The 25,761-nt window shown below is 36.6% G+C and overlaps 1 protein-coding gene across 3 annotated transcripts in view; it reads right to left on the minus strand.

The window, feature by feature from the left end:
* Positions 1–25,761, minus strand: part of NRK (Nik related kinase) — a 136,713-nt gene that overhangs the window by 10,152 nt on the left and 100,800 nt on the right. For all 3 annotated transcript variants that reach the window (XM_072430790.1, XM_072430791.1, XM_072430789.1), the window contains 8 exons: positions 24,440–24,604; positions 23,169–23,286; positions 22,223–22,381; positions 21,432–21,575; positions 21,064–21,198; positions 18,459–18,559; positions 14,985–15,134; positions 2,894–3,053 (listed from right to left, as the gene is read on the minus strand). In XM_072430790.1, the coding sequence (XP_072286891.1) occupies positions 2,894–3,053; positions 14,985–15,134; positions 18,459–18,559; positions 21,064–21,198; positions 21,432–21,575; positions 22,223–22,381; positions 23,169–23,286; positions 24,440–24,604 (1,132 nt within the window). The remainder of the gene's footprint in view (positions 1–2,893; positions 3,054–14,984; positions 15,135–18,458; positions 18,560–21,063; positions 21,199–21,431; positions 21,576–22,222; positions 22,382–23,168; positions 23,287–24,439; positions 24,605–25,761) is intronic.

Here is a 25,761-nt window from a genome sequence, read left to right on the forward strand (position 1 = left end):
GAGCGTCTTATACGCCGAAAAATACGGTAAATAGCCAGGGATGGTTAAGAGGCTATTTTCTGATTGGCTAGCGGATTGGACAGAATTGATAAAGCTTGGAAACAGAGGCACGCCCAGAGTCAGAACTGCCCGCAGGCACAGGAGAGAGGCGTCTGTGTTTTAGTGAGGAAGAGGTAAGTGTGATGCAAACTTTTGTTTTCCGTTTTTGATGGGGAAAGGTTAGACCCCTGCATCAAGGTTTTTATTGCTGTGTCCCACTGGAGAGATTAAACCCTCTACTGGTACTGGTGACCATTGTCAGTGAGAAAGTTAAGGGAAATCTAAAAAAGGTTAGGACCATTTCATACTGCAGGCTCAATTGTACTCTCAATCATGGGAAACATTTTACATTTACATTTATCAGTGTACAAGCTTGCAGCTGGGGTGGATCACGACATCTTTCTAAAACAGGTGAGTCGCTTCTGCCCGCATGGTTGCTTTTTTTCGGGAGGAAGAACCACTCTGAACCACAAGGGAAACATGCAGTTTGCATGTGCCTAGGAGTAGTTATCAGTACGATTTTTCACTGCATGTGTGAAAGTAACACCTAGAGTTTTCACCAGAACAAAAGGTTAAGGGGAAAACTTCCAACAGTGACACCCATTTACTAGACAACTGTCCAGTAGGGGAATTTCCTGTGGTAGGTTTTTACCTTCTAGATTCAAAACTAAAATGTTTTGTCCAAAACCCTCCTTTGAACCACTGTTGAGATATCAACTCAGGGAATGCATTGTAAGTTGGCCTTCTCACACAACATTCGGGACCCATGGGGGATCTCCTCCCAGACCTGGATCAGAAGATCGGTGGGCTCCTTGACAGTCTGTGGTGCTACAGATGTACTGATACATAAAGTTCCAGAGGGTTTATATTCAATTTAGGTGTGGGAAACCCAGGGGCCATTTAATGGCATTATTGCTCTAATTATCCAGAACTGCCTACATATTTACGTAAGGTTGTGCATTATCCTGCACCATGAGGAATTCAGGGCCCACAGCATCAACTAAAGTTCTGACAATAGGTTTGAATTGGAATTTCATTCCAGTCCCAACAGCAGTTAGGGTACCAACACATGGAGGCTGAATAAATACCCACCTTTTCTTTTGCTTCATGGCAGCAAATGCCCCTTAAAATGTTTTTTTTTTTTTGATGCAATAATAAATATATTCTGAAAAATGTAGCCACTCACTAATTTCAGCACCTCCCTCTGGATGCCTGATTTTACTTTTTACCGAGTGTGTTGGGAATCTTAAGAATTACATATATTTGCTTCAACTTTTTTTATATATATATTTTAATAAAGGTGATTCACTGCCTACTTCCTCTTGAAAGTTACAGGTGATTAAACATTTTTTGAAAGAACTAAATGCTCCAGCACGTTATAATTTGTCTTTACTCTGGCATGAGATATATAATTAATAGAACCACTTTAGAGCAAAAATTAAATATGTGTTTTTTGGAAGATCAATTAAGGAACAAAGTTAAGGTAATGAGCATTGTTTAATTAAAAGGGCCAACGTTTGTGTAAATGGAATCCTAATGATGGTCACAGATTTTCAATTTCCAGGAGCTTTGTGTGACTATTCATTTGCTGCCCTTTCAAGAGTGGTGAAGGTCATAGCCTGGCCTGTGAGAACTAATTAAACTGAGATGTTCCTGGCTGTTAGGTGCAAATGACATCAACGTGGATTTATAGGTTGGTAGTTTGGTTTTCTTAAGTCCTGCAGATAGCATTTATGTATGGGAGCTATTAGAGGAGAACAAAGCCAGAATTAAATAGATGAACAATTTTGATTAGATTTTGCAACATTTTTCTGCTTTATCATTTATCACTTTATCACTCCTTTCTTTACCATCCATCAGGTGGTTGGATGCAATCAAACATGTCATTAAAATACAATTTCAAAGTAAATGAGTATTGTTCCCAGAAAATCTCCAACCTCTCCTGTGCTCATTTCCAGGACTTGACTAGCTAAAGAATGCTAGCTAAAGAAAAGAGCATTCCTCCACTCTTCCGCTTACTCTGGAATACCTGAAAAGCTGCCTGTGATACTGAAGAGATATTCTTTCTATTCCTTCCATTCTTCAGTGCCTCAATGGGCAGATGGTGCAAACATTTAAACGCTTAACAGCATAGTATTGGAGTATCATGAACATGTTTTAAATAATTTGCAATCCTAAAAAATGTTTAGACGGCTATTTGCTAGTTAGTGTTAAAAATCCCTCATTTGCCCATATTTGGGTGCACCAGTCACATTTTTTGCTGCTTTTAAAAGTTACTGATGGAATCTGGGGAAAAGGACATCCAGTGTTTTTTTTTTTTTTTCTCATTGAATGCACTGGAACGGAGTTCTGAGACCTTTTTTGATGGATTTTCAATTAAAACTCCAAAGCCCTCATAAAAACTGACGGACAGTGTCTGGACTCTAGGGCTCCAATACTGATGGTTAGTGACCATTGCCAGATATAAAGGGGGTTGGTAGTTGGACAGGCTACAACCTCCTTCCCTCCAAACCATGGAGACTCCTACTCCTTCTCTCTGTGGCCAAATAGAAAAGAGAATTCTGTCCTGAAAGCACTCTTCCTCAAATAAACCCATAGGTTGCTACTCTTGCATTCACCAGAATCAGCAGAACTAGACCCATTCTTGCATATGACTTCATTAGGCCTGGGCATGCAGGGACAGTCATTATAGGGACAACATAGGGGAAAGTTGCTGTTGGCCCCCTTCCCATTAAACATTGTCTGTTACCTTAACTGAAGGATACAGGTCCTAGGAACTGTTAGGTTTGCTAGCCCTGACAAACAATGTACAATACATTACAATGAATACAGTCCAATACAGTCTAATACTCACCAACAGATGCAGGCATTTCTCCCCATTGTAGTACATTTTCTTTTGTGAAGTGTCCATAAGTATCAATATAAACCCCTTCGTCCTCATAACTAAGGAGAAGCTCCATGCCATTGGTGTTGGGCAGGATGATAATGGCATGTGGGTGAATGTTTCCCTGAATCTGAAATGACAGCATTGTTTCATCAGATTTTTCCAAATGAATTAAAACATTCAAAATGTAAAACTTTGCAAGTATAGCAATTACAAGTTATTAAAGAGAAAAAAACAAAACAAAAACACACTTACCTTTAATCCTGCAGGGCAGACTGATCACTCAGGGGGTGTCCGGCATCGGGTCCCACGTTGTCTCGGCATCTGTCCCAAAGATGGCAGTCCCGCCATCTTCGTCTTCCCTTCTGGGTTCTTCATCCTACATCACTAGACCCAGGCGCAAGATCGGGTGACTTAGAATGAAAAAAAAAAATGCCGATCTCACTGCGCATGTGTGAGATCAGCAAATTTTTGTCTTGGTAAAAAATGGCTTATGCTGCGCATGCCCGAGATGCTCGGGCATGCGCAGAAGGAGCTCCAAAGAGCCTCCCAGGATGCCTGACGTAGGTATCCCGGGAGGCTTTGCGGTCCCATTCATTCTCAATTGCCTAGGCAGCCGAGAAATAGGGGGCGGTGCTGCCCTTTTATGTAAAGTGAAAATTCGGAGTATAGGTACGCTTTAAGTCAAGGTATTCTAAATCATTTTCTTTCTGTACTTAAGTGTTTACATTTAGACATTTAAGGTAAACCAGGAGTTTAGGTAGAGTTTTGGCACCTTATTTAGGTGAAAAAAAAGTATATCATATTACCCCTAAAAAGTAGAGTCAAGTGAAATCTTTTGAGCAGAGCTACAGGGCGAGCAGGCCCAGCCAATACAGACTGCCTGCAGAAAACTAGAGGCCTGGGGTAATAAAAACCAGTCCTGCACATGGAGGACAAATTTCCATGCTAAGTTAATGCAAAGATACTTGCTCATCCTAGAATTCAGCTTTAAAGTAGCAGCCTTCGAGGACAAACTAATTAAGATTGGGCTTTAATGTATGAAAGGAACAGCACGTATACACACGGTAAAATGATGAACTACTTTACAGATGCATAGCAGCACAAAAAAACACCATATCACCAATAATTCAGTACATTTTCTCCTGGGACAGAGTGATGTGATGCTTGAGAACTACTATCACTAAATACATAAACAGGTTACTAAAGTGGATTATGGTAATACCATGGCACAACCAACACTGTCAAAGACCATTTATATAAAATAAGGTCAGATAATCCGCAGAAATCGCAAAAATATACCAAGGCGATTAAGTAAAATGTATAGTGGATTGCAGGAAATAGGATTAGACGTGGAATTTGCTTTTAAAGTTCATCTAATGTTATTTCATATTGGAGAGTAATTGTTTTACCCTCTGTATTCATGAACTTGAATTGTCCAAGATGGGGAGTAATTTGCTCTCACATGCTGTTGTGGGCCAGTACAGAAAGTAATCAAAATTGCCCCCAAAATAAGCACAGCAAAAAAAAAATATTATTTATCCAAAACAAAAAAAAAAATAACATTTTAGCTAGAGATACTCTCTAAAGTATAATAAGGCAGACATTGCCATTCACTTTTTATTTTGCATCCCAAATCCCAAATTTTCTGTATTAAGTGTGTACAGAAAAAAATATAGGAAAGCTCATACATACAGAGCAGAAACAAATAAATGACTATTTCTAGACATCAGCTCAGCATTCATTCATTTCTCTGAAGAGAAGAACAATCTCTGTACCATGCATGCACCCTACTAATTATATAACTAAATAACACCCTAGGGTAATTTGGCCCTTTTTTGTTAGATTGTGGCATTTCCTGCTTGTGCCGCAGTCAAAATAAGCACTGGCAGACCTACCACAGCTTCTAATTCTTTTGGAGAAGTCTCCACATACATGATCTTGTGATCCTTCACCATTTCCCAAACAGCCTACTATATACCTTCTTAACCCACAATACAGAATCCCATGATGATCATTCCAAGCCAGATTTACTGTTACATTTGTGTCTAAAACATTAAACAAATACACAAAGTTACAGATATACATTTTGCTTCCTTGCTGAATTCTATTTACAATCTTTGTTAATCAGTAAAGCATTGTAAAGTTCCAATTAGCTGTAACAGGTGTTCAAAAGGAAATATACTTGCCAGAGACAATAAGGTGAGGCCAAACTCTGAGGTCCATTTCTCTGCCATGACTATCCGTAATACCAACACTGGTATCCAGAGCCGGAGAGAAATCTTAATGCGTTGCCTTGGTATTTTCATGAGCAGATGAAACAAAGAAAGATATAGGCAGACGAATAAAACAAGATATTCAATGGAACAGAAAATTGAAGCAGTTTTTTTTCCTGAGGATGATTTGCTGTGCAGAATGGGGTGATAGAAAATAAAAGATTGTGCAAAGACCTCTAAAGTCAGATGACCCCTTCGTTTAGGAACAATCTGATCAATAAGCAGCAGAACTATAAAGACCTACATTTATTTCAGATGCCTGATACTAAACAGGGAGAAGAGCTGATTATTTTTAGATGAAAAAAAGCACAACTGCTTGAAAATCTCAGAGGGGAGCCTTAAATTAATGACATAATTTCTGAAATTTTGCATCTGGCTTTTATTAGCTGCTCTATTTTTAACAAGCCAGGTCAGAAAAAAAAAACAAATCCTCAATAAATGTTATATGAAATACTGCTTTACTGTCTTTAAACGCTGTATAAAAACTATAGATCATAGTAGCTTTGTTAGTTTAACAGAGAAGTGTGGTGCACTAATCAACCCATAATACTCATAAAGCAAATTCACATTTACTTCTGTATTTTGTGTAGGTTGGGGGGGGGGGAGTATGTTTTATTTGTGTGACCTAAAAGCAATGGTTAGAAACAGAGATCAAAAGGAAGGAGATATGAAATGTTTAATATTCACAACTTTGAGTCACGAACTACAAAACATGCTAATTTAAGAGTACCTGTCTTTAGTTACAGAATAGAAGAGGAGTTAAAAATACTTTTTATTAAAGCATATTTAGGTCGATTTTGCACTAAGGTAGGCTTATCAGATTACACCCCTTATCCACCACTTACAAATCACTGCATTAGAGATGGAAAACTGAGGGCTGAGTGCCCCAACTCTCATGAAAATGGCCTTCATCATAATGCAAAGGCACCTTCTCATAAGACCAGGACTAAGATATCATTTACATTTACAGAATTCATACAGAAGTTTGCAGGTTGTGTTTATTGGAAGGAGTGAAGGACAGATGTTCTGGGCATTTTAGTGCTTTTTAAAGCGAACCTATCACCAGAATTTTTACTTTACATTAAAGGGTGAACAACCCTTTTATGTAAGGGTAAGGATGAAGCGTCTCCCCTTCTGTCTTTATTGCTGCAGCTGTAAAGACAGAATAGGAGTGCAGAGCCCACTGGGATACCCAGGTCATGCATCCCAGAAGGCTTCTGGCAGTGCATGCTTTTGTGCATGCGTGAGATTGGCACTTTTTTCTCCATCATAAATCTGACATGCGCAGAGAGATCGGCACTCTTTTTTTCCCCAGTGCGAGATAGGCAGAAGCCAGATAACAGGACACCACAGAACCCAATCCAGGAAAGCTCTAAAGGAATTGAGGAATCTGCAAAAGCAAAGGTGATTTTTTTTTTAGTTCTGCTTTGAGATGAACTCTAAAAAGCTGAGTGCACAGACTAAGAGGAATAAAAGCTCTGTCTTCATTAACCCCCCTAGTGGTATTCCCGAGAGTGACTTGGGGTGGATTTACCATGCAAAAAGCGGTAATCCCGACTCACACTCAGGGTCACTAAAAATCATAAAAAAAAACACTTACCTTGCTCCGTTGCCATCCCCCGGCGTCCTGCTGCTCCTGGCAAGTCCTGGGGACACATCTTCTCCCTTTGATCTTCAGCCGTGGACTGCAGAGACGTTCTCCGGGGTTTCCCGTTGATGTCAGTGCATGCGCTGGGGCAGGAGGATCAGCAGGAAATTCAAATCATTTTGTATTGGATTCAATACAAAATAGCTGTATTGAGTTCAAGACAAAGAAATCTTGATATAATATATATATATATAATTATATTAAATATATATATTTTACATGCTACTGTACAGTTTATTTTTTTAAGATTTTTGTGTTTTTTTAAAAAGTTTATTATTAAATGTATTAAAAATTAGACATATTTTAGTGAGTTATGCCTAACAACTATAGCCTACAATGTAAAATAAATTTCCTTGCAAAAAAAAAAAGTAATGCTTTTTGCATGGAAATACGGACAGAATTAGAACGCTAGGGGGGTCAATGTAGCAATAATGTATTATTTTATAGGCAAACAGTGAATTTATAAAATTTTCTTCACCTAAAGCCTGTCAAGTCCAATGTTATTGACTTTAAACAAACTCAAAATTTAAACTTCTCCCGTCTCACTGGCCATTCCATCTCATCCCAGTCATGATGCTAATGCAGACATCCAGATCCTTTCTTTCTATTTCCCTACATCTTTCCCAATTGTTGTAGAAGATATCCTTTTTCCTGGCACATTCCTCCTCCCCCATGCTGAATGTTAAATGACAGGCAAGGTGGTGGAGTAATGCCATTTTTTTAAGCTTTTCCCCATAATGTATTATTTGACAAAAGGAATTTTGATGTCTAAGCCCAATAAAGTTATCGTCATTTTGATCTTCATCTGGTGCTCTGGGTTTGGAGTCTCAGGTCATCCTAATTGGTGGAGCTGGGATGGTGTAATTCTCATGTATGCACACAGGAAATACATCATGTCAGCACAGAATAATGTTGGGCCAGCACACCAAGCTGCACATGCACCAGATGCTGGCTTGCTGTTACAATCACCTTTGGCAATAGAAATGTTACGGTCTATTCTGTCCTGAAAAAAGCCAACACTTGTTAAAAAGCAGATTTTTCTTCTACTCTGGGGTACAGAAAGCATACACTGCTCAGTAAAACAATAAAACCAATGACAGATGAAGTGAATAACAATGCTTATTGCATTACAATAGTAACCTGTACTTCTTGAAGGTGCTGTGTTGAGGAACAATGGGCAAATGAGCAATGGCCAAAATTTGATAGGTAAACAACTGGGTCAGAGCATCCCAAAAATGTCAATGGGGTCCAAGGTATGACAACTGGTGAACTAGTGACGGGGTCATGGGTGCAAAAAAACTAACTGATATGTATTGAAGAATATAAGGCTTAAAAACACCTTGACAGTGCAAAAAAAATGACCCATACTGCCTTTAAGTTCATGTTTTCATGTTTAAGGAATTTCTTAAGAAATATATTGGGGTCCATTTATAATGCAGTGAATCTGACATTTACTGAAACATTCCCTGGTGGAGAATCTTTCAGGTTAATAGCAGCATCCCGTTTCTGATTTTGAACTAGTCCTTCCAGAAATCTTCTAAACATAAGAATTTACTAAAAACAGTTTGTCACTAGTTTACTTTCAAATTATATGCACCATTTGACAAATATTTAATTACTATTGAGAAAAATGTAATTCGGTGGAGAATTGCTTTAATAACAAATTGCCATAATAAAAATATTATAGAGCACTTGAAATTTTATGGAAGAAAAATTATTTTAATCTGTTGTGTTATTAAACCATAACTCACACAAATCTTAGCACTATTTTTACAAAATGATTACTGCATATTTGTGAGGATATCTAGGCTTATTTTAGGGGAGTGGGCAAGGTAAAGTGACTACTACTGATATCATTGGGAGCCATAATCAGAAAGATTCATAAAACAGAGAAAGAAGGCCTGTAGCATAAAAAACAAAGATATTGGTGAAGGGCCTCATGACAGGGTGGGCAGGGAAGGCGGAGGAAAAAGAAGGGTTAATTTGTTTACTTATGAATAGTTTGGATAAAAAAGTGCGGGAAGATAGTGGTCCGAGGGGTGGGGTTATAGGTCAGATATATAGAGGGGACAGAAGGAGGGAGTAGGCAGTTTGAGGAAAATCTTCAGGAAGAACTTTTCCCACCCTCCCTCCCTGTTGTATGTGCTGGAGGTTGGTTGGGAGTCATGGCAGCTTTGGGTGGTTTTCGGTTGGTCCATGAGAGCTAAATTTCAGACAAGCAGGGGGATGGGGAACCCATTACAGGGTACTTGGTAAGAGGAGCCACACATGACACATGGTTGTCGTGGTGGGCAAGGAGGGAGGGGGAGCGTGTTGGGGGAGCGGGAATATCTTCGAAGGGGTCGTTGAAAGGTTAATCTCATGGATCATTTAAAAAATTTAAAAAAAAGGTATCACTGGTGTTTAAATGTTTGTTATGCTGTGGAAAATGTTTAAAAAAAGGATATTGTTTATTTGTAATGTATGTTAATGTGAATTTTATGGTTATAGCAATAAAATGGGCTGCTATGGCCTAATTTTATACCAAAATGTGGTCAAGTGTTTTATTCAAGGCATTGGTGAAGGGGGGGTAATGGGTAATGTAAATAAGGGAAGGCTTCCTCTGCACTACCCATGTCATGTAACAGCCAAAAAGATCCAGTACTTTATTAGTGATTGAAAAAGTTGCAGCTAAACCCCTGTAAAGTCTCCAGTTAGGAAGAACCATCAGCTTTACAGATCGCCATTAGACACAGCTCTCCCTTACAATGCCTTTTGGCAATCAGCATTTGTTTAGCTTTTTATTTTTTTTAGGTGTCTGTGAAACAGAAACAGGTCCTTGCAACTATCTTGCAGATTATCTAGTGAAGCTCAGCAACTACTTAGAAATTAACATTCTGTATACATTAGTCTTGCTGAGGCTGTCAAAATGTCTCAGCTTAAACCTATGAGAGTTGAGGGTTGTAATTCTGGAAAGATGAGAGATAAAAGCCTATTTTAGGTTAAGGAGTAATACTGGGCAGAGGTAACTAACAAGTCATATTATAAAATATATGTGTTGTCTTAGTAGTGAGCCGACAGTTGTCGCATGACCTGTTTTTGATTTAGCTATACTTTATGCAGAGAACATTAGCAATAGTGTCACAAATGGCTCCTCCAAATGCCATAGAGGCTGAGAGGTCTCTTTGGACTTTGGAATGCAGTTGGGGGATATAGGGGGATGAAAGTCCATGTAGTCACTGGTAATGCTGAGGAAAGAGTTGGTTGCACAATTAGTTGCAAGTTGGGTACAAAATTGGTTTTATAATTCATTGCAAGAAGGAGAGGACATTTTCATAGGAAATTCACTACCGTCTCAATCTGTGTACTTTGTGACCGTTAACTTGTCAAGGCAGTACACAGGAGGAACCAAGCACAAAGAAGAACTGAGATTTTTTTTTAGTGCAGCCAAAGGAGAATTTGCATCCGTTTTGTGTTTTTTTTTTTTTAATTTATTTTTTAGCTTTTTGGAGAAAAAGAGCTTCACAATATTCTGCTTTTCTGTTGTGGAAGACAGACCAGATGTTATATGCAATCCAGCCCGATCTAAACTGTCTTTCCAATTTGTTCCATGTATACCGATACATATCTTGGAATCTGTTCATCTAAAATAGTTTGATAAGTCACTTTTGAATAGAGATCTGCACTACAGTTTGTTAACTGCTCTAGAATTAAAGTTTAAATATGTAAATTTACTGCCACTTTACATAACTTTTTATTATAATGTATGCCAAGCTTTGGAGCGGTCAGAAAGGTCAGTTCACTAAGATGTACAAATTTTCTTCATTAAGAACAAAAACTAAAACACAAAAGTGGACATTTTGGTACTTGAAGGTACCAGTGGCTCAAATGATGATCCAGAAACTAATCCTTACAGAATCTCCCATGCCTGATGTACACAAATTTAGATTACAACCACTATATATAGTTTTCCAGATGTATTAGAATTATTGCTTTATTATAAACTGTTGAGTAAATGAATACATTATTTTAGGTCACATCTTAATCCCAAATGCAGACACCATTCATACTACAATGCCAAGAAAGGCCTACCTAATGGTGACCTGAATCTGGGAAAACATCCAGCGTCCTCTACAACTGCTCTCATTTCTACTCAGTTGTGTTATTGAAAGAACCCAAATTCCATCGCTGTGCTATAAAAAAAGAACTCAAATATGTAACGGTGTATATCAGAAAAAGCAGCAGTTAAAAAAGCTGAGGAAGAACTGCTACAGTACAAATAAAGTCAGTTTGAATCTTGATAATATACAATTGTTATAATTGGGACCGTGCAAGTTTCTTTTGTAATAAGTATTCCACCGAATACATTTTCATTACTGTTTTGCAGACTAAACAAAAAAAAAAAAAAAAAAAGGAGGAAAAAAAATCTTATTGAACAATCGTCACCCAAACCAGTGTCCTCCGTTTACTGTTCTGGTCTTCAAAATGCTACAATCCTTTCTATGAAATATCTTTTATTTTAGTTTCATTTTGCTTGTCTCCTGCTTAAAAAAAAGTTCCATATGCATTAGAAATTCAGCAGGGAACTGTGTTGTAGAATAAATGCTTAAAAAATAAAACCAAAGTAAATTGTAAATAAATTACAATCATATATCATATTAGTATGTAGTAATGAGTCAATCTCATGCTTTGATCCTTTGAGTTTGATCCTTTTTGTTCACTAGGGGCAGTAAAAATATAAACTGTAAAACTTTAATATGGTAAATATGTTAAAAAATCTATAGCTGAATTATACATATGAATTTATTAGGTACATACTTATTTATAAAAGTTACTGATTTTTAGGTTAAGGCCCTCATTGCAGATTTTCAATAGTTTCTGTTTTGGTGATGGAATATTACCAAAATGGCAGCTTAGACAGCCACAAATACCTGACAGAAGTTTAACCTTTTGTCTAGGTTCCGTAATCAATTTTAAAAACAAAAAGCATCTGAAGGACCAGCAGCTCCTGTTACTGATGGCAATGACTCATGTTTAAAGTGCATTTTTACATTTAGCACAAAGCACACTATTCTGGCCAGTAACCTTTAAGATGTTCATATAATTCAGTACACCAGAGAATTAAAGTAGGTCACTATTACATTTGTACTTTTAGTTTCATAAAGTAAAACAAGTAAACCATCAAAAGTGTTCTGGATCTAAACCGAGCCTTTCATTTCTACTACTAGAGATATGTCAAAAAGCTGCCCTTGGAAGGTTCCAAGTTATTTTATCACAAAGTATTAGGTGACAGATCCAACTTATCACTAGATACAAGTACTATGACAAATGTTCCAATGAATTCCTTGCAAGTAGGAGTTTTGAAATACTAATGATACCCTATTCAGATATATTGTTTATTCCTAAAGACAAAAAGAATAGGGCTTTACATACTTTATATTTTGCTCACAGACAAAGAAAAAAAAAAACCCTAGCAATAACAATATCGCAGAGTAAAACTTTTTTGCTATATTTTTTGCTTTTTTAGCTCCATGTATGACAATGGTTCAATCTACAATCAATCTACAATCTTCATAATCTTCAGAAGGTGCAGACAGTGAAAATGCATCATCATCTGTTGAGTACAATTCCTTCCAATATCAAACAGATGGATGGACCACAGTTTCTACCTTGCCTACATTTTGACTTATTCTTTCTGAATGACATCCTATGCATTTATCTCAACACAGTTTCCTTCTATTGTCTATGAAATATTTTATTGCGCTGTGGTATGTAGATGATAGATAACTTATTAATTTACTCCTAAACCGTGATTTTGTCCTACTGTTTCCTTCATTTGAAGATAATCCTTCTATTGTACACATTTATACCCAGCTCAAGCTGGAATACAGATGGCATGGGGTTTTAAAGATTTGGCTATACATGCTTTTGCCCAAATCTCTAAAATACCTTTATTTGATGTTTAAAATAAACAAAGATTAGTGGATAATGGAAATTATCACAAAGAGTGCAGGTAGATTCAGTTATCATATTCCTTAAAGCCTGAATCTCGTTTAAAATATTAGTATAAATGACTATAATACGTACCAACCTACGTCCTTATGTAGATACACTTTTTCTTCATTTCTTCATCATCTTGTCTACCCTGTATAAATAGGCTTTTCAAGGCTGGTATATTGCACTTTGGGCAACCCAGTGACAACACAGGGCAAGTCACCAAGCAGCAGCTCCATCTATTTCAGTATGACAGTTAATTAAACCTGCATGTCAATTAGTAGTAACATTGTCTTTGTTCGAAGTAATAAAATGCATTTTTGGCAGAGCAAAGTTGAATATATATTACTGCATGAAAGGCATAAAAAAAACGTTTGCCCTGCATAAACTCTGCACATGTTTGCCTTACTAGGGTAGGTCTAAAGTCACCCGGCCTATCAACCCCAACTGCATGACCAACCTTCCTCCTTGCCATCCCCAACTTCCACTTAGCCACCCAAATGACACACAAATTCTATATGGAGGAGAAGGGCTGTAGTAGCTGTTTGTTAAAACACACTTAACTGTAAGCAAAACACTGGTAACTTACACAGAAAAAATAAATACCACAAAATTACCGAACACTTCTAACAATTCACAGTAATCAGTGCAAATGTAAGCTACGTAATTACCGGCATTCCTAAAGAAAAACACTTTTTGGCTGCAGGTGTTGGAAGATACCACCCCATAAAACTAATACACAATCACACTAAACATGAACAATAGCTATTTTGGCCACTAGGCACCCAGCACTGCCTCAGGGCCCTTTTTCCATTGCCCGTTAATCACCAAAACCAACTTTTCTCCTTTACATCTAGGGGATATCATACCAAAGATGGATTTCCCCACACCATGTTCCCTGACTTCCAGGACCCCAAACGCAATGTTTGCTTACCCAGACCCAACAAAAAAAAACCCTCAATAATTCACCCAAAACACTAAAAAAGGTTAGTGAGCCAATAACTGATTACCAAGCAGCCACTTTCTTTCAGCCACCCAACTGTTTATAAATATTTCTCACATTAGCTTCGCCTATACACCACCCTTCACCCAACCCTGCCCTTGACCTTGCCCTGTTGGTCACCTCCTCCACCTTGTCATGCTGTCCCTGTGCTTTTTTTTTGTTGCAAGACAAACTTTAATACTAAACTATAGAAACAATAATAAAAAAAACACTGCATTAAAGTTACCGTATTCAAATATTTGCAAATGCAATCACTTCAATTTCTATTTGGTTTCATTGTTTTGTAACCTCTTGTATAGAAGTACAGGTAGTCCCCGGGTTACATATGAGATAGGGACTGTATGTGTTCTTAAGTTGAATTTGTATGTAAGTCCGAACAGATACTTTATTTTAATAAATGGAATTAGGACAGATGTTTGCTCAACATATTATTAGGCAGCATGGTGTCAGTTACTGTATAAAATCCTCACTGTGAGTTAATCACAAACAAAGCAAAAAAAAAAATCTTTATGGAGCCTAGACATTCATTAATTTCTGGAGCAAGCTGTGCTTTGATATGCAAAAAGAAACAACTGCAGAGGTTGTCTGCGTTATTAAAGAGTTACAAGAGGCTGCAGAAGAGCTCAGTCTCAGCTGTGTTTAGCAAAATATATCTTTTGCAAGTCATGCAAACCGTCCCCTCCCTCCTCCAAGCCCCACACAAGTGAACAGGAAAGCCATCTGTATGTCGGATGTCCTTAACCCGGGGATTAGCTGTATGTACACTAGGAACTAGGTGTGCTTTATGCACATGTGCTGACAAAGAACATAGTGAGCAGAGGGATGAACTTGCATGTCCACTATTGCTCCTCCACTGTTCTGTACATGCTGTATTGCTTAAAGATAAACTCATTCAAAACTACTTTTTCAGTGGGGCTCCATAATGGTCATTGTTTTTCGACTTATCATTTGGTAGCTTGTTTGAACTATTGCATCAAAACTTCTGTAAGTTAGTGATAATAATTACAGTAAATTGTGTTTTATACTTTGTTGTTTTCATCTTTTGTACATTTCTGTACGTGTACTTGTGTTAGTTTGTGTTTCTCTGAAAATGGATGTATTTTAGTGTGCACTGATAGAAAATACCAAGATAACACAAATACCTAAATGCGTAGTACTTACATGAGTGGGTAAGTATAGATCATAGACTGTGCCAGAATCAACATCAATAGCATGGAATCCCACGGATGAGCCATAGATGACCTTCAGCCGTTGTCCATTTTCAACAGTAAGGTCAACATTTAATGGTTTTTGATGCAGAGATGAAAATGACTGAAACAAAGCAAATACAAAATGAAATGTTATAAAATAGTGCTATGGCTTGATAGATAAAGAAAACTACTTTCCACAGGAAACCACTATTAGCAGTAACTACCGGCTTGATTTTTATATATGCAGTGGGGCCTAACTGATGCTGTGAGATTTTTTTATGTGCTTTAAATATGACTTTGGAAGTTTATTGAAAGTGGGAAAAAGTAATTGGAGAAAGTGGATCTGTTAGAGTCAGAGATGCAAAAAAAAAACCCATATTAAGCCCAACTTGGATAATTATATGACATCATCTCCAAATTCCAATATATGCATCTATGTTTGTATATTTAAATTACTCACAGAGGTACATATATATATATATATATATATATATATATAAATAAATGACCCTCTTTGAATGTAAAGAGTCATAGGTGAGGGCATATTTACCACTATGCCTATGGGGTTTTGCATCACGTGAACTTTTTTTTTTCTTCTATTTGTATTTTACAATTAGCTTGGCCCACTTAAAGAAGCGGTAGTCTGGTGTGCTGAGACTGTCCCAGTATTTGCAGATGCAAAACTGTCCTGCCACTGACAAATTTCTATTAAGCTCTTAAGAATTAAGCGATTTCAGATGATACAGCAGTTTAAAATTGCCCAGCAGCAGGAGAATTTTAATAATAGATATTAAGGCTAACCAGTATGCAGGGTATCCCTACTTATCTATGGCGAAATGAATGCAAGTGATAAGCGATATTTTAGGTATGCTTTTTTTGCTCTTAATGTTTTTTTCTTCTTCGGATGATCTTGTAATATGCTGAGAACATATTGGTTCCAAGAACAGATTGTCTGTAACAGTCAGTATATAATGCACTCTGAGCACCCTTAATATAAAAAGATTATATCATCTTTAAATAAAATTAAAGACATAGTCATAAGTAAAATAAAAATTTTAAGCAGCGAAGGTGTTGATTACTAGAAATTAAAGTTCAGTTTTTTTTGTGACCCTTATTTCTTCTTTTGCAGTTTGTCAGCTATCCCCAAAAATTACCTACAGTAGCTTCCAATGCACTTGAATAGGGTGGCACTTGAATGGGGTGGCCTATTCAAGTGCCCATTATTGACCCTTTCAAGTCTATTGACCATTGCCTAAATTCCATGCAGGGCATCATGGTTTTACCGGGGCTGTGAAACTCAAAACGCACGTGGTTCAGCTTGAACACATGGAAGAACAGCATCTGATCCTATGAGATGACAGATATCCTTTATTAATTTGACCTCATGGTAGAATTTAGGTGTTCCGTTCTGTAAAAAGTGTTATTCATAGCTACTGCACAGTAGCAGCCCGGTTAAAGCTGTAATGTTTAAAAAAGTAAAATATACTAGGTGACAGGTAATAGCACAGGACTGTATTTGTGATTATTGCTTGCCTCCAGACACTCTGAAGTAATTTGAGCTAGTTTTCAAGCAGGCTTAGAAATTGACTTTCACAATACTCCATCTAAACACATCAAAACTATTATAGGTGAACTGAGAGTAACAGCAGCAGTAAAGAATGCCACGTTTTGCTTTTTCAACAAATCACTTTAACAATGGGCTGCCAAATTTTATTTTTAGTTGTAGACATTTTCTCAATATACTTAGCTGAGATTCTATCATATCAAATACAAAAAAATAAAAAAAACAATTTATGGGGGACAATCAAATATTAACCAAATTAAAATACATACAATATCGACTTCAACAGGTCATTTCTAATCATAAAGTCTTGGGTTTAATACGGGGAGTCCATACAAAGTCATTACACAATCTTCTATTCAAGAACATGTCTCTTGTCTTGTGGGGGGAAGGCGTGTAGACTCTCCGAGCTGTCATTAGCTGTGACACTATAGTTTAATACATCAGGCATCCATGGCAGAGCCAACTGATTTAAAGGCGGAATCACCGCTGTACAGATAAGACAGCTGCAAATTAGCTTTCTTGATAACATGGGTAGTTGGGAAAATGGTTGATAAGTATTAGTTCCATGCTTGAATGGATTTTAATTGGCAAAGAGCTAAAACCTTCCAAATTGTTTCAGTCATTTTAAATAGCTCGCCCTTACATGTTTACAGAGAATTAAAGGAAAACTATGTAGGCACCCCAACTCTTAAAGAACAACTGTACCTTTAATTAAAGAGTATCTCCCTAAAAAGCATCACATCTCCCTACCTTATGTAGACTATGCCCACATATGATATTGAATTTTTGTTCAAAAGGACTGATTTATAATGAATTTAATGGGCAGCTCAGAGTCTGCAAGGCCAAGGAGGAAAAGGCTTGATGAAAATGGATGTCTATTAACCAGGGAAATGGCAGGCTTTTTCTGACTTCCTGCGGTTAATACTGTACACTGAGAAGCCAACTGAGAAGCCAATTTCGGCACAGGAGAAGGACCTGTACAACCCGGAAAGGAAGATTGGAGTTCACGTTTAATGCAAAATCTGGGTAACCTTCTTATTGTTGTAGAATGAAAAAAGGTTTCTTAGATTTAGTGAATAATTGCTATGTGTAATTTGTGATTGTGCAGTTTCCTTATAAGACCACACAAGTACAAAATGGTTCATGCTTGGACTTATTCACCTTTGAATTTGTGTTTAGTATAAAGAAGTGAATTGTATTACACTTTTGTTTTATTCTTCTCGCATGTTTAAAAATTTTAACTCTGTTAATGATTGAATGCAGAGACTTGACCACAAAGATGAGCTAATATCCTGTGACCAAATTACAGATAATTTTCAGTCAATCTGAAACAAGTCTAGGCTTGCTGCTTGCCTGGAATTTTATCAAACGGTTGCCAGTGTTATAACAGGAAATAGATAATAAGCATTCATTTCTTAGAAACAGGTGGCAACCAATGATGGGTTGTGAGATGTTATGAAATATCAAAATCTATTACTTCAAAAATTGTATATAAGGTAATCATGCTGGTTTAGCCTTCCTGTATATCCGGTTATAGATCCCTATGAATTATTATTAGAGAGAGAGAGAGAGAGAGAGAGAGAGAGGGAGAAAGAAATCTGAACCACTTCAAATCTAAGTGGTTTATGTTTTTGTATAGTTCTTGGCCTCTGAAACATGTTGTAAAAAGTGACGCATTACTGAAACTGATTTAATATTATAGACCAAAAATGATATACAATATGTTAAACAGATACAGTAAACTTATGATAAATGAGTAAATCTTTTAGGTGGGAAAAAAGAATTAATGTATATTTTGGAAGGCACAATTTAACGGTAGTTGGGCCATCACTGTTCACTGCACAAGTGGCACATTGTATACAGAAATGATGGATAGCTCACCTTAAAAGCCATAAATTTGTGGTATGGCTTTGGCGCCCATGCATATACTTCAACAGAGTTCTTCAGCGCAATAACAAGGAATTTTATTCTTTCATATTTAACTACAATGACAAAACATAAAATATTGTTATTAACAGAACAAATATATGCACTGACAAATATAAAACCCCTCACCTCCAAAGAGAATTTGATTTAAATGTCAGTTTTTTTAATTTGTCTGGCAATCAATGCATTTCTCATTTAATCTGACAGGCAGAATGCAATGCTTCACATTCAGTATATTGCTTGAAGAAAGTATACTTAAAAAACTCCTGTGCTGCAAATATAAAATAAATGTGGATTACACATTTATGACAATTGGAGGTCCTAGAAATAATATAGGACCTGAGTATTAACCTTATTTAGAACCCTGTCATTGGTTATTAACCTGTGATACTTCTAACTCCCCAAGCATCCCTAGATTCTATGGTTAGCAACACGCAGAGGTTAAATACAGCAGCAGGATGCAGCACAAAACACTGGTACATAAGAAGGTCACAGCTTTAATGTCAGACCTGAACATACAAGGGGTCCTGGCCAGAGTGTCATATGAACATGTTATATTAATCATATGAACCTCATGCAGTCGGAATATGACACAGTGCAGAAAAACATAACTAACAAAAAATAACACAGAGAAGATATTAAATGTGAAGTGAATCATAACAAAGGTCTTAGATAAATTGATTATTACATATTCCCAATGAAGTGCAGGCATATGCAAAGGATCTCTGCATGTAGTTTCAGATAGCCTCTGTGGTATAAATAAATTAGCACTACATATACCATTCCTAAGTAAGAGAATGTCCAGCTAATAAAGCCTGACCACAGACTGAGCAGCTGTATGAATAAGCCCCATCATTCAGGTGAAAATATACGGCTTCTAAGCTTGCAGGAAATAGTATATAGTATACTGTAACCAAGGCAGGCTAGAAGGCTTAACACCACACCTAGGCCGCAATTTATTAAATCAAGGAAAATTGAGAAGGTGATAGGTGAAGGACACATAATAAGTGAACGTTGGCAAAAGGACTCCCTCATTAAGTGCTCTGGTAATTGTTTTCAGTTGTTGTAGGAATCGGCACCCTTCTGTTTTGTGCTATCCATTAGGATGATATGGAAAAGCTAATGCAATGCTTGCTTTATGTTCATATTGGCCATATCTAGCAAATAACTACGGTATTTGGTAGGTGATAAAACTAATTCCTAAAATCAACATCATTTATGTCCTTACCATATCACCTACAGGTCACATACATTGACTTAAAAAATGGTTGCTGTTCAAACCTCTGGGCATGTTAGGTGTGAAGGGAAACAGTACTCTTAAACAGGTTTAACTGATCAACAGCAAGTTTAACACTGCTTTTTTCTTTAACTTTTGTTTTAATCTTTTTTTTTAACCTGTGCTTTAATAGTGTTATGGACAGAACATGATTTACATGTTGTTTTGTCAAGACTTAAGAGATGAGATGACAATACTTAAGTTATAGGTCTGAATAAGCTTTGGCTTTTCAGGTTATGCATTTCTCTTAAATTACCCGCCCAGCTGGGACCCTGACCCAAGCATAAAAGGTACAGACCAATACTACGGTTTCACCAATACTACGGTACTAACATGAAGATCATGTTAGTTATATTTGCAGAGCAAAGCAAGTTAGGTAAACAGAATACAGATTTCCAGGCACGAATGAGCCAAGGTACATCAGGAAGAATCCTTGGGTTACTATGGTGTATAATAGGAAAGAAATTTTAGTGTGAAATGCAAAGTAGCTTGAAAAACTTATAACGTCAAGAAACAGCTGTAATTGCTGGTAATTATAACCTTGATCTGTTTGGTTGCTACAAGCAACTACACTGTTTAATAGATGAATGACCCGTCTAGTGCCATCTTAAATGAACTGTAAAACATTTTTATCTCTCAACTCACTTCAAATTATATAAGTAACCTACTGTACCATTTCCTTTTATTCACATAAAATAAAAAAGTATTTTCTATCAGGTTACATGCAGGATCATTATCAGTTGCCGATATGTCTTATCACACTAATTCTGTGCAGTCATTAGTAATTGGGCTTCAGCCTACACAGCATTTATATTATAATCAGGCATTTCTTGGAATTAGCTAGATTAAAAATTTGGGAACACCTACACTTTGAAACCGTTCTATAGAATAAATGCAAATGACTATTTTTTTTCTCTTTTTTGTAACGAGAGGAACATCTGCTTTGGAATTATAGCAAAACACCATTATGCTATTTACCTTTCATGCCATCTAATTTTAAATTCTATTCTGCTTCTGAAAAGAAAGCAGCTTTCCTATTCAGATATGAATTGGAAAGACTTTGGGTTGCGGTATTTTATATATACAATGCATCTAGGAAAAGGTGATGATCAAGGTGTAAACAGAAAAGTATCATCAAAAGAGCCATCAAACTAACTTAAATCTTTTTTTTATTTAGAGAATATTAGAGTCTTCTTAAATTGAATGTAGAACTCCTATTTGGAGGTTTTGTCAAAATAAATGTTAGGATACCATGACTGGGAAAAAAATAGGATTCGTCCTTACCAACTTTATAGTGTACACAGCCTTCCAAATCTCCTACAGCGACCCATCCTTGCTTCTTCTCTACGTCTGGATCATTACGTAGAATTTTATTCCTCAACCAGGACAAATAATAAACCCTGAGCTTGTTCTTTTTGCCTTCAGTGGAAAAATAAAAATATATTAATATTGTGTAATCTGAAAGCCGAGCAGTCAGAAAATATAAGCCAGAAAGATAACAAAGCAATAGCAATATTAGCAATACCAATACTAGCAATGGCAGGATAGCAATATTTTACAACCCCGAAGGTAAATTACACTTGCCTTATAGGGCTGAGATTACATATGGTAAAATTATTTTATAAAATCTTTATAATCAAAACATATTTGACCTGAAATAGTGATCAGGATATTTAGTCCTTCCAGAACATCCATTTGGTGAAATCGTCTTCTGCTAATAAGAGAATAAACACGACCTTGCCCACTTCTATCCAGAAGCCATAGACCATGTTCAGTTCCCACCAACAGATTAACACCTGGCACAAGAAAACAGATAATGTACCTTTAGTTATTAGACATTTTAAAGCAGTTATGCAATGTCTTTCCCAACACAAGGCCACTAATGGGTTAAGGTCAAAGCGTCATGGCATCATGGGGTCCTGATATTTTAAAGCCCTCCAAGACTGGAGAAGATAGACTATCTTTGAAGATCCTGGGTGATCCATCAAACCTGGGGTGTATCTGTTCAGGAATAAAAACATTTTCCAAACAGCAAATGGTTTTAGGAAATGGTTTGCTGGATCACCCAGGATCTCGAATGACAGTCTATCTTCTCTGAGCCTTGGAGAGCTTTAAAAAAAAAATTAATTTGCTTAAGATTTGTATTTGAGAAAAGGTGCTTTTGCCATACAGGAGAACAATTGTTAAAATAAGACAGATGTAGAAAAAAAGCAAAAAAAAAATATCAACACTGTATTCCAGATTCTCAACTTAGAATCCAGCTTCATTAAATAAATACATCTCTGCAAAGAGCAATTGAAATATGTATAACTTGTATAAAGAATCACATACAATAGAAGTATCCACCTTATGGTTATTTACAATGATGTATTTACAGAAGCCTAATAAACATGTTAACTATAGAAAAGAGAAAGTGAAGGGAGGGTAACTTCATAAAATTTACCCCAGAGAGCAGCACAAAGGATATCAGAATTAAATTTCTTCTTATATTTCCGAATCTCAGGACTGTCACTTTGAGGTCGAATATTTGTTGGATTAACATTGACAACTGATCCTTTCCTTGCATTTTCTCTGCGGAAAGGCTCCACTTTTATACTGCTAGCTAAAAACAAGAAAAAGACAGGGGCATCTTACAAGGGAACTACTGGTAAAAAATTTGATGTATTATTATTTTAATAATATTAATAATAATAATAAAGTAACCTGGTTTAAAACTGCACAATGGAAACCATAAAAAATGTTTCGAGAAACAGATTCCTGCATGATAGGATGGACTACTACTTAAGTCACTGTCTTAACTCAACTTTTCTTGTGAGCGGTTTGTTCATTCTTAAGCAACAGTTGATACATCTTTGCAGCATTATACTTAACTTCTGTGCAAGGAGATTATGGAAGCAGCATAATAAGGCAGATGTATAAAGACATCCACTGCATGTGTAGTTAGTGTTTCATTCACTGCTTTATAAATATGCACTATAATGCCCGGTAGTTTCGGTAATTATACATTACTGAACCCAGTTTCTAGAGAGTGCTAAAAGTATGAGCACCTTGTGGTTTTGGCTTTTGTTCACTGCAAGAACTGCTGTTCAAATCAATAGGAATACAAAAGCAGCTTGAAGCAGCTTAGGAGATCACCTATCATGGAACCCTGAAGCATTTCAAAATTTCAGTTGTAGGCTAAACTTATCAGAAAGCACATTGCATTTTACATAGGCACAAAATGAAATAGAAAAACTTCCCAATCTAAAAATTGCCAACCCAACTACTTTTCACAAGTAAACACAGCTAAATGTATTGATAGTATATGTATTAGTTTAAGTAGTCACTGTTTTTTTTTGTGTTAGGTGATTTGTTATCATTTACATTCCGATCATTTAACATATACTCACGGGATACGGTTGGGCTTGTTGGAGGAGAAAATTGTAGAAGTCTTGGATCAATAAATGTACTAAATGAAGTAGTGGAAGATGAGCTAGTTTTTGGTTGTGGACTTTCTCCATTGGGTGTCTGAAAATAGAGGAAATTAAATGTACCCCTAGATGATATAAAACATAATGCTTTTGTTGAATGTCACCAATATATAACAGACTGAAAAAAAAAACCTTTATTACTGAAAAGTCTAAACTGACAGCTCCGGGACCTGTAAACACCTGAGAGCAGGTACCTTTACTTCTGAGCTTTGTTTTTTCCTTCCCCATCCTGATTTATCTGCACCTCCTGCTATATTAGAGTTTGTCCCACATTTCATCAACACAATAAAATAACCGTATGCTAAAAATCCATCAGCAGGCCTGAAGTTGTTACATTGCAAGTTTATGCAAAGCGTGACATGCAAACTATATAGTCAATTTCTGCTATAAAAGAGCTTTGGATGGTCCGAGCCTGGAGAATGAAACTAAATGTACTTTACAATAGTATATAGCATCAGTTTATACAACCTAAGGTGCCCAAGGAAAATTGAAATGGTTTTGATCTAAAGTTGTATTTTTAAATTATTTTATAATATATGTTTTTTACCTGCAATTACACCTGTATTACAAAACATAAAATAAATTAAATGACCTAAGTAAGCCTTTTGGTTCGATGCCTGAAAGCTAAGCTGTATTGTTAGCGAGGAGTCACTTTAAGTCACTTTTTTATTCACTTGTGTAAATTTTAACCTTTAGCTATGGAGCCTATAAACAGCTGCAAGTTTTGTATAAGCCATAAACAGAGATATATATGAAGATGAAATTTCTTGTCTTTTTTTAAAAAAAACACAAAAAAATCAGAAGTCAGAACACAGAAAAATCCTGAAGTCAGTATACTGTTTCCAGATTGCCCTTAGATAGCTGACTTGTGTTCTGCATGATGAGAAATTAGCAAGAAGAGGAAAGAGGTACAGCTAGTCGTTAATAATTTTAGGTTTTATTCCTTGCAAGTGTATTTTGCCCCAGTCAACTAACCATAGCCCAGCTGCTCAATGCTAAATAAACAGAACACAAAAGAAAGAAAGGGATTGTGTCTATAATGTCATGATAGTAAATACTTCCCTGAAACTTCTATGAAGGATATACTGTATCAAAGAGTAAAAGGTGACCTACAAGTGCAAAGACAAGTTATCTTTCTCTCCTTCTTGTTTGGGTGAACAGGCAGAAGACATAAAACATAATGATTTCACCTGATCATTTAGAGATTTGTTCACAGGTCTTTTTTGAGGACTTTTGTGCTGATTCACTGAAGTCTCTGAAGGATGGCTCTGTTGTAAGAGATCTGGTAGAAGATAATTTTGATTGCCGCAGCTCCGGAGCCCTTGATTGCTGCTGCCACTTTGCTGTTCAACTGCCTGTTAACACATAATACAGCAGATTGAAATATAAACTAACCTGGATCCATCTAAACAGCAAGATAAATCTGTCATTTTACAAAAAGGAAAGTTTGCTTTGGCAAAGACAAATGTCAGAGCTGAGGACAATTTGTATTATAAGAGAGTGGCTTTTAAATTGCTACTATTTAAAACTGCAAACCTTAAGCTAAATATCTAAAGCTCATCTCTGGGCAAATAAATGCCTTTCTCCAGGCAAATAAAATTGGCCAAATCGAGCCTTTCTCCCTTACCGAAAATGTAAGCAGGGGTGGCCTTCTGATTCGCTGAGAGGTCGAGCTCTCGCCAAACAGGAGGTATTCCAGGGCTGCATCATGCAGCTCTGGAAATCCTCTGTGATCCCAGGGCACTAGAGGTTCCCAGTAGTGTTGATGTTCCAATTCAGGTTGTCCCTATATTCGACCCGAATATGGCTGTTCGAATTCGGGTATACCCGAACCGAATTTTGCTGCATTCGACAGGAAAAAAAAATTTTTTTTTTTTTAATTATTTATTTGTATGTGTTTTTTTTTTTTTAAACTTGTTTTTTTTTTATTTTTTACAGGTTATCCGACAATGACATTATGAATCATAATGTCATTGTGGGATTGCAAAGACAAATGTCAGAGCTGAGGACAATTTGTATTATAAGAGAGTGGCTTTTAAATTGCTACTATTTAAAACTGCAAACCTTAAGCTAAATATTTAAAGCTCATCTCTGGGCAAATAAATGCCTTTCTCTAGGCAAATAAAATTGGCCAAATCGAGCCTTTCTCGCTTACTGAAAATGTAAGCAAGGGTGGCCTTCTGATTCACCGAGAGGTCGAGCTCTCACCAAACAGGAGGTATTCCAGGGCTGCATCATGCAGCTCTGGAAATCCTATGTGATCCCAGGGCACTAGAGGTTCCCAGTAGTGTTGATGTTCGAATTCGGGTTGTCCCTATATTCGACCCGAATATGGCTGTTCGAATTCGGATATACCCGAAAAAAATTCGGGTATACCCGAAAAAAATTCGGGAGGAAAAAAAAAATATATATTTTTAAAATTATTTATTTGTATGTGTTTTTTTTTTTAAACGTGTTTTTTTTTATTTTTTACAGGTTATCCGACAATGACATTATGAATCATAATGTCATT

The sequence above is a fragment of the Pyxicephalus adspersus genome, chromosome Z (genome assembly GCF_032062135.1).
Source record: "Pyxicephalus adspersus chromosome Z, UCB_Pads_2.0, whole genome shotgun sequence".
Classification (NCBI taxonomy): domain Eukaryota; kingdom Metazoa; phylum Chordata; class Amphibia; order Anura; family Pyxicephalidae; genus Pyxicephalus; species Pyxicephalus adspersus.